The 13,887-nt window shown below is 42.3% G+C and overlaps 1 protein-coding gene across 6 annotated transcripts in view; it reads left to right on the top strand.

Moving 5' to 3' along the window:
- Positions 1-13,887, top strand: part of CCDC13 (coiled-coil domain containing 13) — a 35,990-nt gene that overhangs the window by 16,351 nt on the left and 5,752 nt on the right. For 4 of the 6 annotated variants that reach the window (XM_030010354.2, XM_030010357.2, XM_030010356.2 and 1 more), the window contains 7 exons: positions 612-776; positions 2,295-2,471; positions 4,109-4,315; positions 5,480-5,616; positions 7,944-8,027; positions 8,834-8,962; positions 11,412-11,566. In XM_030010354.2, coding sequence (XP_029866214.1) covers positions 612-776; positions 2,295-2,471; positions 4,109-4,315; positions 5,480-5,616; positions 7,944-8,027; positions 8,834-8,962; positions 11,412-11,566 — 1,054 coding nt within the window. The remainder of the gene's footprint in view (positions 1-611; positions 777-2,294; positions 2,472-4,108; positions 4,316-5,479; positions 5,617-7,943; positions 8,028-8,833; positions 8,963-11,411; positions 11,567-13,887) is intronic. The other 2 variants (XM_030010360.1, XM_030010359.2) reach the window with 2 other exon arrangements.

The following is a 13,887-nucleotide window of genomic DNA, read 5'->3' as shown; positions in this document are numbered from 1 at the left end:
AGCCAAGATGCCGTAGGGTGTCCTTCTGACCTCTGATCATCTCTCCAGAGGACTGTGGATGTCTTGTAGATGCTGCATCATATGTGCCCTCAGTATCGCAGGGCATCTAAAACAGCACTAGGTACCTATGTTTACACTAGTGAACTGTGCCTTAAATGTTTACATTGTGGACATCCTGGATGGTGATTCTGCTAAAGACCAAGATGCATATATGTATATAGGTGAGTGGGTGTCTGCCCTTTTAGAGGAGATCTAAGGTATTATTCTGTTGTCCACATGTCTGTTTAGTGGCATTCAAGATGCTTTGGAGTGTCTGCCTGGCCTCCACATGTGGCTCCAATAAGGTACAGATCTCCCATGTGTCCTGAGTCTCCTGTAGGTCTGATGTCATACCTCCTCCCTGCACAGATGCCCTAGATAGCTACATGTTTGTTAGCAGCTAACAAATTTAAACTTGAAAAACAGACACTGCTCTGTGTTAGTTAACCACGATAATGTCAAGACGTAAGATGATGCTAGACTCTGAGCTCCCTTTGGTTATGTCCACTTTGATGCTGGACCACTGGACTCCCAGTAAAGACTCTGGATGAGTTGTCATTATTGTCCCCTAGGTTCGAGAGCTGGAGAATCAATTGGGTCAAAACAAGACCAGAACATCACTGAGTGAGATTGATGAGGAATTGCTGGCACTTACTGATCCAAGGAAGTTGTCAGCCCAAGAGAAGAACTTGTTGAAGATTCACAGCTTGGAAAAAGAAAAGAAAGAAACCTTGGAGGTAAAAACCTGTGAGCTGACAGAGTCCTGTTTGGGTATATAGGGTGTAATAACTTGTCTTACCTTCAGGGCATATGTTACACTCTACCAGGAGACAATTTCAGAAACCCATTTGTTCTGCTGGCAGAAGTCCTGCCACAGTTCACAGACTGAGCAAAAAGCTTCCACACTTGTTTTCTGTATTGCACTCTTGGCGTGGCCAGGCATACTGCTGCAGTACAAGATTTGGTCTTCCCCTCTGCTGCATGATTCATGTGTTGGATGCATCCACTTGATCTGAAATGTGGCTACCTGACAACTGTGCATGCTCTGTGATGTTAGAAAGGGGGAGAGAGGCCCTGGGTTGCAATGCAGCTGGTACTGGCTTTATACTGAAGGCATGTGCAGAAAGAAACCCTGCTACATCTTCATCCAAGCTCTGTAGCATCCCCCTCACCCTGTGGCCAGACGTGCATTCTTCATGCAATGTTAAATACAAGCATCCCCCTCAAACCTCATATATCTGTATGGCTATGGGCTTCTGTATTTAAACAAAATAGAGTTGGGAATTACACCAGACACCCTCTTAAGAGGCATTCTGAAAATGAGTCTTACCCTCCATCTATCACATGTAGTTGCTATTAAAATAAACAAGCATCTGGTGTTTAGGGGTGAGAGAGGCTATAGCTAGTGGCACATGTAGTAAACCCTGAGGTGGAAAGGATACGTAGGCCTGTGTCCGCAAGAAACATGGGTAGTGAGGGTCAGCTACACATATTCAGCTTAGCAAAGCACATCTCCCCGTTCTCCTTCTCTGTATTTGCTTCTGTAGAAGCCACCTGGCACCATTCCAGAGCTTGATGAGCTGCTGCTTTTCTCACCGCAATTTACCCGTGCAACAGAATGAGCAATGGGGTGATACACACCTTTCATTCTTGGCCATGGGAATGGAAGAGAAGATTTATAGCTACAGGCCCACAGCACAGGGAGGATGTTCCTCAATAACTATAATCTGCATGGCTCCACTTCTGCCTTTGTGTTTCAGGCTCCTTCACAATAACTTCCCCTCTATTTGTCCGTTACTACTTAACTGCTAGCGTGCTCCCTGGCCAGTTTCATCTAGGTGAAGGCATGGCTCAGGGGGCAGCATATACCAGGGACAGGTTCTAGTAGACAGTGTGGCATCACCACCTGTATCTGGAAGGAAGAGAGTCTCCCCGTGGATAATGGTGAGGCAAAAGAAAAAGCAGGAGCATACAGAATTAGGTTTTAACACAAAATTATCTTTTGCTTCCTGGCATGTACTGAATCAACCTAGTCCACTTGTATTCCTGAGCAGACAGACCTTTTTTTGATGCTGGCAAGCTGGCAGTGAGTAGTAGCATTTATAATTTCTACTTACTTAGGGATGATATTGTATGCCATTTCCATTTTTTAGCTTCTACCAGGCAATGTGTGATTCCTTTAGCTCACCAAAGCACCTGGGGCTTGGTGATAGGCTATAACTGTCATTTCCTATGATGTGTTTGCATCACTGCAGAAACTCACTGGGGAACATGATGCTCTCCAAAAAAGTCATGAGGAAGTGAAAAAAAAACTCGACGCATCAAAAGCCAGGAACAAAGTACTGTGCAGTGAAGTGAAAACCCTGAAGGAACAGATCGTAACCTTGCTGGAGAAAGGAAAACACGACGATGAGCTCATAGATGCCTTACTGGTACAGTCTGGCTATTACTGTTGGTCCCAGCCCCTGCAGATCAGCCCTTTTTCTATAAGTGGTGAAACATGATGTCATTTAATGACACGATGACACAGACAACCTTAGGGTATACAGAGGCCTGATGAATCAAACTGTGACAGCCAGAGGTTTCCTAGTCAGCTAAAGCCCTTCATTTTGGATCAGATCATGTAAAGGCTGCAAGATAGCACCAGGCATGACAGTTGCAGTCAAGTGGCTCTAAGCTGCAAGTATTGGAAGAAATCTTTTGCAGAAGGATTGAAATAGGATTATCTAGGAGGTAGAGGGAGGGCTTAATTTCTGACCCATGAAGCTGGACTGTATTCTCTGTTCTGCTTTCAGCTCCATTGGTAGATTTTTTTTCTTAAGAATACCTGCAATCTTGCACTTTGATTTGTTGTATTGCACAGCCCAAAACACACAAGCTGAACCATGAGTGCTAAACCATGTGCACATTCACTTGCAGTAGCCAGAGCTGAGAGGATTTGGCCCCTTCAAAACCAAGAGTATTAGCAGAAACTCAAGATGCAGTTATGTTGAAATAAATGATTGTTGTCATGGTCTTGCAGGATCCTTTTGTCCTGCCATGGTTCTAAAGTCTTCCCCAATTAAAATAATAGAAAAAAATTATTAGCCACTTCTTAGTAGGGTTAGTTCTGTGTTTCCTGATCTAGCTCCTCACGTTTCAAATCACATTTCCTTGCTTCTATATGTAGGTTTTAGCTAAGACATGCTTATGACTAAGCTGGCATTCATGTTTCTGCACACCAGGCAGCCATGGGGAATATGGGTAATGGCCCGCAGATTACAGAGGAGCCAAATAACAGTTGTCACTTTTGCTAAGTTTGAGCATTCACTAAAATGATTACAGAAAAATGTGAGTTTACTTGGGAAGGAATGGTTAACTTGTTCTATCCCTTACATCAAAGAAGCACCTTGCTTGCAGTTTGTTGGCCTGACAGAACAAACTGTCCGACAAGTATTAGATTTGTCAGTTTGAGAAAAACTCCAAAACATACTGGTAAAACAGCCTAGCCTCGTAGCTGTCACCTCATACTACCCTCATCTTTTAACGTCACTATCGCACAATCTGATCATGTTCTAATTTCACAAAAAGCACATTGAATCTACTTTTATCCAGTTTATGAAAAAGTGACCTTCTTTGTCAAAGGCCAGCCTTTTTTGCTGTCTTTTCTGTTACACTCAGGAGTAAACCTGCCAGCATACTGAATCACTGAGTTGGCTCAGGTCTTTTCTACCTGCACCATCCAGTCACTAAAGTCTTGATATGACCCACAGGGGCCAGTGGGGACACTATCCTTACCCAGCTGCCTGTGTCTGAGCTTTGCAAGTAGATGTGCTGTGCAGTCCTCTCAATGGATAAATGCTGAGAACAAGATAAGGTGGTCTCACACTTAAAACATAATGGACCAAATTCTTGGAGTAGCACTAGTGACATCAATGTGCCTACACCAAGGAATGGGTTTAGCAGGGCAGCGGCTTGCTCTAGCATTCCTGAATGGGTATTTGTCTTGGAGGGTGTACAACACCCAGGAAGTCTTAATAATCATTGTGTATAAAAGTGAAGATCTCACTCATTGTTTCTATTTTATCAGAGCCAACAGAAGCAAATGCAGGAGATCTTAAAGCACCTGAGCCAGCAGGATGAGAAGAACAAGGAGTCCCAGCAGATGCTAGGGCAGCATTTGAACAGTGAGGTTCAGAAACAAAACTGCCTTATAGAGCAGCTCAGACAGATGGTGGCTGAACGAGAAGCAAAGGTTAAAGAGCTGGAAGAGGAGATTGGGCAACTCACACTTCAGGTAGACAGTCAGAAGAAATTAACTAGAGGAGCACACTTTTTAATCATTTTGATCTGCTCTTCCACTTCCTTCTGCCTTGTTATCTGAGATGGTTGCTAGCTTGAGACACTAAAACCTGTCCTACTGACAGTCTCTCCTGATGGAATGATAAAGCAGGAATTCTCTCTTGTAACTCTTAAGTTTCTTTCCTGTTTGTACATAACTTTTCTTCAAGCTGTTTAAAGAGTAGAAAACATAGAAATATCAATCGCATCCACATGTGGCTCCATGTCAAGACTGTCACATGACTTGACAGCAAGGGTTGGGCTGCAATGAGGACTTTTTAGTATTCAGCATCCTTGGCTGCTGAAGGAAGCAAGCAAACAAACATAGATGAGGCCAACATCAGCAAGCTGCCATGGTACCCAGCCACATCCCCTCATGGAGTGATGGGACCCCTAGTAAATTATTCTCGTCTCCCACTGTAAACCACTTCAAAAACTTCCTCTCCCTCAGATGTCCAAGCTATTGATATGAGTCTGATGGGTCTCAGGCATATGGAAATTTCATTGTACAGATGAAAGAATTGGGAAGGTTGGCCCCTTATGGACTAGTATATTAAAAATGTTTTCAACTTTTATGGTCTAGTGTTGCAAACTGACAGAGGTGAGGTGGTACTATTGCCAGAGCACAGGCATAGAAGTTGAGAGGCAGTCCACTAACCTGTTAAAGACTTCTCCTGTGGTGTGGTATCTTACAGTCAGGTTTTGTCAGAGTATTTAGACGTCTAATTCCCATTGATATAAAACCCTCATAGGGTTATGGTGAGATTGTGAATCTGTCAGATCCCTCAGTAATGGGGGATAAGCATTGAACCCAAGATAAAACTTGGGTTAGGGACACAAGCCACCCGTGCTGGCACTGGTAGTGGTGGTGCTGCGCTGTGGGTTCTCTAGTGACACTGTGTGCACCCTATGATTTCATATGAAACTGCACTTTACTGACTTTTGCTTTGTTTCCATCCTGAAATCCATAGAAACTAAAGAAAAGTTTCTGAGGAGGTCCTGTAAATCAAAAGTTCTGGCATGCTTGTAGCAAAAATCATGAGCTGCTGCTTAGGCAGTGATGCGGCTATTTTCCTCTGAACTGTGTAATTGGTTTTATAACCTGCTCCAACATTAACAGAAGAAATCTGCCCATCAAGGGGATGGTTCAGGAGCTGCTGCTACACCACCCTCTGAGCACTCAGAAGATCCAGGTTTTACTCTGCTTAAGCCTCTGGCATCAGGCAGCAATCAGGTTGGAAGGATTGGATCTGCTCGGTAAGAAGACCCTAATGTCAAAGTTTAAAATTGTTGTGAGTTATTCAGAAGCATGGTTTTCGCAGACAATTGTATCAAACCACAAGTGCTATGTACCAACAGCTGTGGCAGCCTGTTTACAGTATATGGGAATCTCTAATCACATTATCTCTTGGACTTTCATCCTGGAACAGAGAAAGATATACAGACTTGCAGACATTACTACATTTGGCATGATGGTAGTGCAGCTAATTCTCTTTCTCCAGCTCCGATAATGTTTATGTGGTTAGCTTAAGTGCCTGTGATTCTTCTCTCTTATGAGAAACGGGGCTTCTAATGAGCAGACTTCTGAGAGATGGGTGGCGAATTAATACAAAATGCCATTTTAGGTATGCACTAAATCACTGGCACATTATTTAAATCAATAAATGTGCTTTGAGTAGGATTTCCTTGCAGAAATGTTGAAAACACACCACATCATTTGTTCTTAACAAACACTCTATAAAGCCTCACTGAGGACCACGTAAATTACACTAATCTTAATACAGTGGTAAATCTGATTCTTGTTTACACTGATGTGACTCTGTGTCACTCTGGCTGTGTAAAGGGACCATAATACCAGAGCAAGTTTTGTCCTTTCCTGTTAAGATGCTGGTTTTGTTGCTAAAGAGTTCATGGTCTAATTGACAATGAGGATTTGAGACTGGTCTTCTGAGGAAGGAGGAAAGTTTTCATCAAGTTAAAGTTGCAACTGATTTCTTCTATGTAATTTTAACTCGCCTACCACATTACTTTACACACTGAATTTGGCTTTAAAATTGTCAGATGTATCCCTGAGTCTAAGTAGAGCATTAATACAAAATTTAAGAAAAGTTCTTCTCAGTGTTTTCGAGTTAGAGTTAAAACGTCCTTAATTTGAAAGTGTCCACATCTCCATTGTTATACCCTTCTGACTGACTTTATTCTCCCACCTCTGACTCGGCAGAAGTTGTGCTCTCATGGAGCAAATCTATATTTTATCCACTTTTTTACTTCATATGTCTGCTGATGGTAAGCAGGAAGGCAAGCAGGAAAACAAGGTTGGGTAATGGCTTTGTAGGAGCTGCTAAGTGCAATGCATAAATTTTTGCTTGTATACGTGGCTAACATATCTCTGTCATGAAAATAGCTGACATGTCAGGTGGGCAGTGAATGAGTCTGAAAACTGCAAGAGCCTTTAATAACTTGGTCAGCAGGGCTCAATCATTCCATTAACTTTAATATGCTGATGAACTCTCTATTCCGTTTTACTTTAGTGAATCATCTTTTCCTATCAGGAAAGATGAAATGAAAAATGCTATAAATAGGAACTAAAGCCCCTTGGAGATGTCAAAGTAAAAATCTGCATTGTTAGACTGGGCCACTTCTGTCATTAGCAACCTTAACTTGATTTTAGGATTAACTACTCCTAGCCTAGAAGGCAGCTGTGCCTGTTCCACAGTATTAAGGTTTTATCCTCTGTTAGCTGCAGCCTAAAGGCAAGGAAACATGGGCGAAGTCTACGGGGACTTGCCTCTAGGCAGCTGAGCTCAAGTTCAGAAAACAAACACACACCAGATTTTTATGTCCCAGGCACACACATCATTACGTGTAAAACTCATCCAGACTGGAAGTGATACTCTAGTGTTATCGGTTGACTCCTCCTCTTACAACACTAAGCCTGACAGATCTTCCTGAGGGTGTCCACAAAGTAGAAAGGTTCAGAAAACAATATAAAGTATATTTTTCAAGGGCATTTGGAAATAAAATTGTGCACCTTGTTGCAGAACAGGGGTTCATTTGGTTATGAAAGCATACAACATGCAAACACTATCAAAGAAGCACAGTAACCTGTGCTTGTCTCTCACCCTAGTGGGTGAAGGTGTAAGATGAGAGTGCTCTGTGCAAGGGTCTAAGGCAGTGCCTGCGAGGAAACAGGGCAGCAGTGGCTGCTTGTGTGGCTGCGTGCTCAGCTTGAGCCAAGCACGGTCAAGAGCTATTCCTGCTCACGAGTTGCTGTGTGGCTACTCGGTGACATGGAGCTCCACAATGCTGGTCTGGAGTGCCAGCAAAGTATCCCCAGAAGCACAGAGATCGAACACTGAGCTATGGGTTTTGTACAATGGAGACACAAGGTGTTTTTGCAGTGTGTTTTGGAGTCAGGGAGCAAGCTGAGCTATTGTGTATGCAGTGCCTGTGTGATACCCACTGAGAGGGCTCTGGGAGCCTTTTCCCTACAAGACAGCAATAAACACAGACATTGGAAAATGACCGGAATTCTTGGAGCTCCTCCGTAGAGCTCAGTGCTTAACAAAGGTTTCTTCCTCCAGCACAGTGTCCAAGATGGGCCATACACTTGTAGAGTCAGCAGCTACTAAGCCTTTCCTTCTCAGTAATAACATCCCACCTGGAAGGTATGTATATAAACTTCATCATAAACAAGGGAGGCTTCCTGCCACGCTCCGCAAGCTGCTGGCAAGCCTTATCCTTGTCTGCCTTGTTTCTGTAACGAAGAGCTTCTTTCACCATCCTTTCTACCTGATACTGCCAAAGAGCTCTGACACAAGCTCTAGTGTCTTCTTGCTATCTTAATTTTTTAATTGATTGCTAAATCCCATTTTTCCCTTTTCACCCCCAATCACCAAGATTTCTCCCACTTTTTGTTCTAAAGGAGATACACCTGAATACTCCTGTGCGGAGAGGTCAGAGAAGTAATGAAGTACATAATAATGGAATACATGGGAAAGCTGTCCGTTCCTTTCATCACATATTAGGCACAAGAACGGCCATTGTACTAATGCTGCCTGAAGCCTTTCAGTGGGAGAAAATCAATAGCATGCCATTTAATAGCTTAGCGTAGCACTGTGGAGAATCCACATATAGGCTTCTTTTACTTTGGCAGCAGCAATGGGAGGAGAGTCAGTGATAGTGAATTGATTAGAGGTGGAAGTTTGTTTTCGGGGGTGATGGGAAGGGAAAGCATACTTGTGAAGGAAAAGACCTTTCCAATGAAACTCACGGTGGCTTTATTTCCAAATATTTCTATCCCATTTATTGCAGTATAGGGATTGATGCTGGGGGGAGGTAGTGAGCCTGGCTCTGCATTCTGGCTTAGTCTTCAGACAAGTGTATTTTGATATGTTTTTCAAATCCTGTCTTTGTTTCATTTCTTTCATTTGTGAAATGGGAAACAGACTCTCTACGCTTCTGCTGCTTTTAGGCTTGCTGGCACTGACAGCCCGGATTTGAAAGTGCTGCAGACACAGATCACAGAGCACAAGGCTCTCTGCCAGGCTGCTGAAGTGGAAAGAGACAGGCTCCTGGAACTGGTCACTGTGCTGCAGAAAAGGTAGCGGCTGATTCTACCAGTATCCTTTGTGGGATGCTGCGATTAAGGAGATCTTGAGACGTGTGAGAGTCTATAGCGTGCAGTACAGTACACCATACGCTGCCAGTGTGATCCTTTCCTTAAATAGGGGCTTTTAAATTTTTTCTGCTCAATTTCCCTGCCTAGTTGATGATTCATTTTTTTTATTATTCTTTTAGAACAAAGGACAGGAAAAATGGAGTCATCTTCAAGCTTGCTGCACCTAGATGAAACTAGAATTCATGTATTTATATATGTGTGGTGTTATTTAGGCAGCAATATTATTAATCAGTAGTAAATACTGTCATTATAGTTAGAATCTGACTTCTGTTCCAAAAGCTTTTCACATTCTTTTAAGTTTTCCTGTATCCACTTTTAAATTAATTTCTTCTGGTTTAACTGAAGCATAACGGTGATTTTTTTTTCTATTATTCAGTTCAATTTAAGGTGATGTTAAAAGCCAGCTGTGTTTTAGGAGGGCAGGGGAAGCAAAGTCTTTTCTCTTTAGATACCTTTTAACTACTGCTTTTTTTACCAGTTAGAGAATGTCTATTATTTGATTCCCAAATCTGTATTCCAGTTTGTGGAAAGATATACTTTTTGTCTGTCTGCTTTTGCATACAATAGGCACTATTTGCTTGCTTGCTGTATTTTACACTAGTTATCATTTCACACCTGTCTAACTTTTGTCCCATACAATTAATTGCAGTCAGAAAAATAAATTTTTTTGTGACTGTGGTAAAGGTATCATCCCCTGTGTTTTTAAGGGCTAAATCCTGGAAATACACACTGGGATAATTTTATTCATGTTTGTAAGCCCAGTGACTTTAATAGAGCTATGCAATTAGATAAGGATGGAGGTGTGAGTGATAGCTGAAATGGGGCCATCACAAATATGGGATAATGAAGAACACGGAGTCAATGAAATGCACAGTTGCTTGTAAAATGTACCATAGACTGATGATTCAGCAGCTCCACGGTTATCACACATTTATCAAGAGCAGGTAAAGTAAATTTTGTGAGATTGTATGCAATAACTCTTGGAAGACCTCAGGATAATATACCATCCAGTCATATTTCAACATGAATATGTGTAAAAATATGAGGCATTCCTCCTCTTCCCTTCCCCTGTTGGAGTGGTCAGCAAAGCTAAAGTAACACATATAATGCCTCAGTCGAGAGAAGAGCACTGGGAATGGTTACGAGTGGGATTTTTCTACAGCAGCTGACAGAATTTAGGACTGTGTTTCACAGTCACTTACTGTGGAGCAGAATATACTGTCAAAAGATACACCGTTGTGAACGGTTTGTAGGATTGGGCCCTGCTGGGGGAAGGGGAAGAGCTAGAGGAACATTTACTTTAAGGAAGTTATTCATATTGGCAGAAGATTTAGTAAAATCTGGCTAGTCTTGTCATTTTTCCTCCACTGTTTGTCTAATGTGGATGCTAGGGGAACACCTGGTCAAATGAAAGTTTAGTGAATTCAGAACCACTGAGAGAAATATAATTTCTCATAGAGTGTCACCAGCCTGGTAATTCACTGCCACAGGAGGTCAGAGTCTTGCCTGTAGCTAGATTTTTAGGACAGTGTTATAATTTTATTATAGTTGTAATATTTTTTTAGTTACGCCAGCTAGGAGGGAAATAAGACTAATCAAGTCTCTTGATTCAGGGAATAATCAGCTATCACCTGTGGGGTCAAGAAGGAAATTCTTTTATTCTGCACTGTATAATACAGTGAGTCAATTCAAGTTTCTCTCTAGCTTTAAGATCCTTTAAATCATTTGGTATCAGGTGCTGCCCCACACGAGATGCACCACTATCTGCATCTGTGGGCGCACATCAAATTTTTGTAGCTAATTTTCTAAGATGTTGTGCGGGTTGAACAGAGAGGCACTTTGCTCTTCGGTTCTGTACTGCAGGGTGAACCTTCATTTTCTCTTCCACTCACTGTCTAATGGCTAATTTTATTAAAAGCAACATCAAGTTTCTTTTCTTACTTGCAGATAAGTGACGCAAAACAGCTAAATGCTGGACAGTGTTTTTATAAACTATTTTCCTTCCAAATTTTCCCAGTGTGTTTAAAAAATGCATTTTATTATTCTTGTAATAAAAGATCTCTCCTCAGCAATCTGCAGCTTGCCTGCCCGAGTGGTAAATTCACACAAGTAGCCAGTGTTAAGGGATCTAGGCAACCTCCATTAATGAACCCATTATTTCCAACTGTACTCATTAGTTAATTCTGGTTTGCAAATTTGGAGGATGTCATCTGGAACAATTTTACTGGGATTTCTTTCTTTGGATGCATGGAAAATTCTCCTTTTCCCTCTGTTGGGAGCTGTGCAGTATGAAGCAGGATTCAGTATCAAGACTGACTGATCCTTAATAGTCATGACATAAATAAGCTTAACTACCTTTTTTGCCTATCAGGGTGGAGGAAGGCAGCAATAAAGTCTTGGAAGCTGAGAAGAGGCTTCAGGAAGAACGGCGGCGATGTGTCATTTTGGAACAGCAGCTTGAAAAACTGCAAATGGATCCAGGGAGAAGGACAAGTGCACAGAAACCTCCCCTCAGGAGCAAAACAGGTGAGGTGGAGCCCTTGTCTACAACTATTTCCCCTGTCCCACCTCTGTGGTTAATAGACAGAAACGACATTTGGACTCTAATCTATCAAACCTACACAAGTGCTTGACCTTACACACAGTGATTTGGACCTACTCAGACCAGTGGAACAATACGGAAGCTGAAATCCTGGCCCCACTTAATTCAAGAGGATTTTGCCACAGATTTAAGTGTGACCAGGACTTTTGCAATATGTTTTTTTTATGGGATGACAGTCTATGGAAAAAACTTGACACTGCTCTGTGTTGCCACCATGCCCACTGCCGTGTTCCCTTTCCACTTCTGCCTGAGGGATTCATCTGAAGGTTAAGAGCAGAATTAAAGGACGCATCCCAATTTAAGGCCTGTCAGTGTCTATGAAAAACTATTGCTGGTGATGAAGTAATTAGATCTGGTGTAATTTATTATCCCATGAACATGATAATCTCCTGCTATAAATATGAAAGCCTCACTAGCATAGTTAAAGGAGAAGAATTCATGGTGGATGTTAAATTTTTATTTCCCTGATCAGATCCTTTTATTGCTTAAAGACTCTGGTTCTGTAAAGTGTCTAAACCAATAAAATGGCACATATTCTTAAGGAAACTTTTCCAGTGGTTTCCCTTTTTATATGTATTTTCATAAAGTAAAAAGACTTTAAATGCCAGGATATGAACAGTAGGAATAGGAATTTCAATTTGGCAAATACTAAGATGCCGTCAGGCTGAGTTACAGTGATTAGAGAGGTCACAAGCCTCATCAGAGACCTTGTACAAGCTCTTGGCCTGCCCCACACTGAAGCGCATGATCTTGGGCCGTAGGGGGACTGCCCTGCAGCTCAGCAGATGCATGGCGTGGCTTTCCATCATGACTCTATCCAGCGCTGTGGTGTGTACTAGTGCTACCTCATCAGCTTCTTAGAGCTGATCTGTATTGAGCACTATGACCTGCATAAGCAGTCACCCCCTCTTCCACCTGCAATGGTGTCTTGTTTCTTCTTGGGCGTGGGTCAGACTGAGGTAAGAAACGCTACTGTAACTGCATTGCATTTCTTTGCATCTCCCATCATAGTGCTCTTGGTCATATGCGTGCTTGACAATAAGTTCTCTCTGCTGCAGGACCGTGATGCAAGAAATCCCATGTTGTTGTTCTCTATGATCTCGATTCATACCAGAGAGCTAGGGTCTCCAGTGTAACATCTACATGGTGTTCAGGACCTCAAGGGAAGCACTGCCATTCACCCATCCAGCGCATAGAGAGAATTAGGTATATGGAACAGGATTCAAAAGAGCCTTTATCCTGAATGGGGACTGAATGATTGCTTCAAACCTACTCCTCTCTGTAAAATATGGATCCGTTCCTTAGAGCAGAACTGTTGTGCCCTTAGAAAGGGTTCCAGCCAACACTGGCTCATTCTGATGTTTTTCTGTGACCACTGATTTTTAGAGCTGTCTTACCTGTATTAACCGAGAGCCTGACAGCAAAAAAGTAGTGCAGAAAAACTTAGATCGTAATAGAAACCTAGTGCTTAGAAACAAAGTGCTGCAGCCTTTGGCCTTTAGGATATAGGACATTCTCATCTTGATAAGAGAGCGGTGCTGGGCCTCACAGAAGTGGTATCATGGCATGCTCTTTGTGATTCCCAGGAGGGTTTGGAGGTGAGAGGCTTTGGAGCCTTCATATGGTTCTGCAGAAGCCCAGAGGAAGAAATCAGGGTGTGTGGAGGGACAGGTAGTAGTCAGGTGAGAGTTGTGGGAATACAGCTCTCAATGGTACACTTTTTACTGACTCCATGCCTTAAATAGCATGGGAGCATTTTGGTGCTGTCTTCTAGAGGAGAATTTAACTGAATTTTTGAGTGCTCAGACTTTCATACAACCTGGTAAAGTGTTGATGTGTTGTTCTGTTATCATACACGTGCTCCACTTAGATTTCCCTTGCAACCCCAAAGAGATACAGTGGTAAACTCTGCAGGTCCTGAGCCATTTTGGTCAAGTTGTTGTGCTGTAGTAAGTTTGGTAACTCCCCTCTGGGAGATTGGCATTTCATAGCCAGAGGAAGCAGGCTGTTCTTACCAGTGTGACAGGTTCCTTCGTACTAAATATTTAGTTCATTAGCCTTGTCTGCTTAAGGACTAAAAGCAAATGTAAAAAAGGATTGGCAGTAAGACTAATAAGAAGAAATCCTCTCTAAGTCCATAAGATGAGTAGGTAACAATCTATTTCACCACCCTTCTTTGAAGAGAGCTCAGCCCCTTGTGATGTGCCAAAACTCTGGAGTTTGTATAAGAAACGAGTCTACAAGT

This window comes from Aquila chrysaetos, chromosome 3, assembly GCF_900496995.4.
Source record: "Aquila chrysaetos chrysaetos chromosome 3, bAquChr1.4, whole genome shotgun sequence".
NCBI classification, from domain to species: domain Eukaryota; kingdom Metazoa; phylum Chordata; class Aves; order Accipitriformes; family Accipitridae; genus Aquila; species Aquila chrysaetos.
The sequence above is the reverse complement of the archived record's forward strand: the minus strand, read 5'-3'. Positions and strand labels throughout refer to the sequence as shown.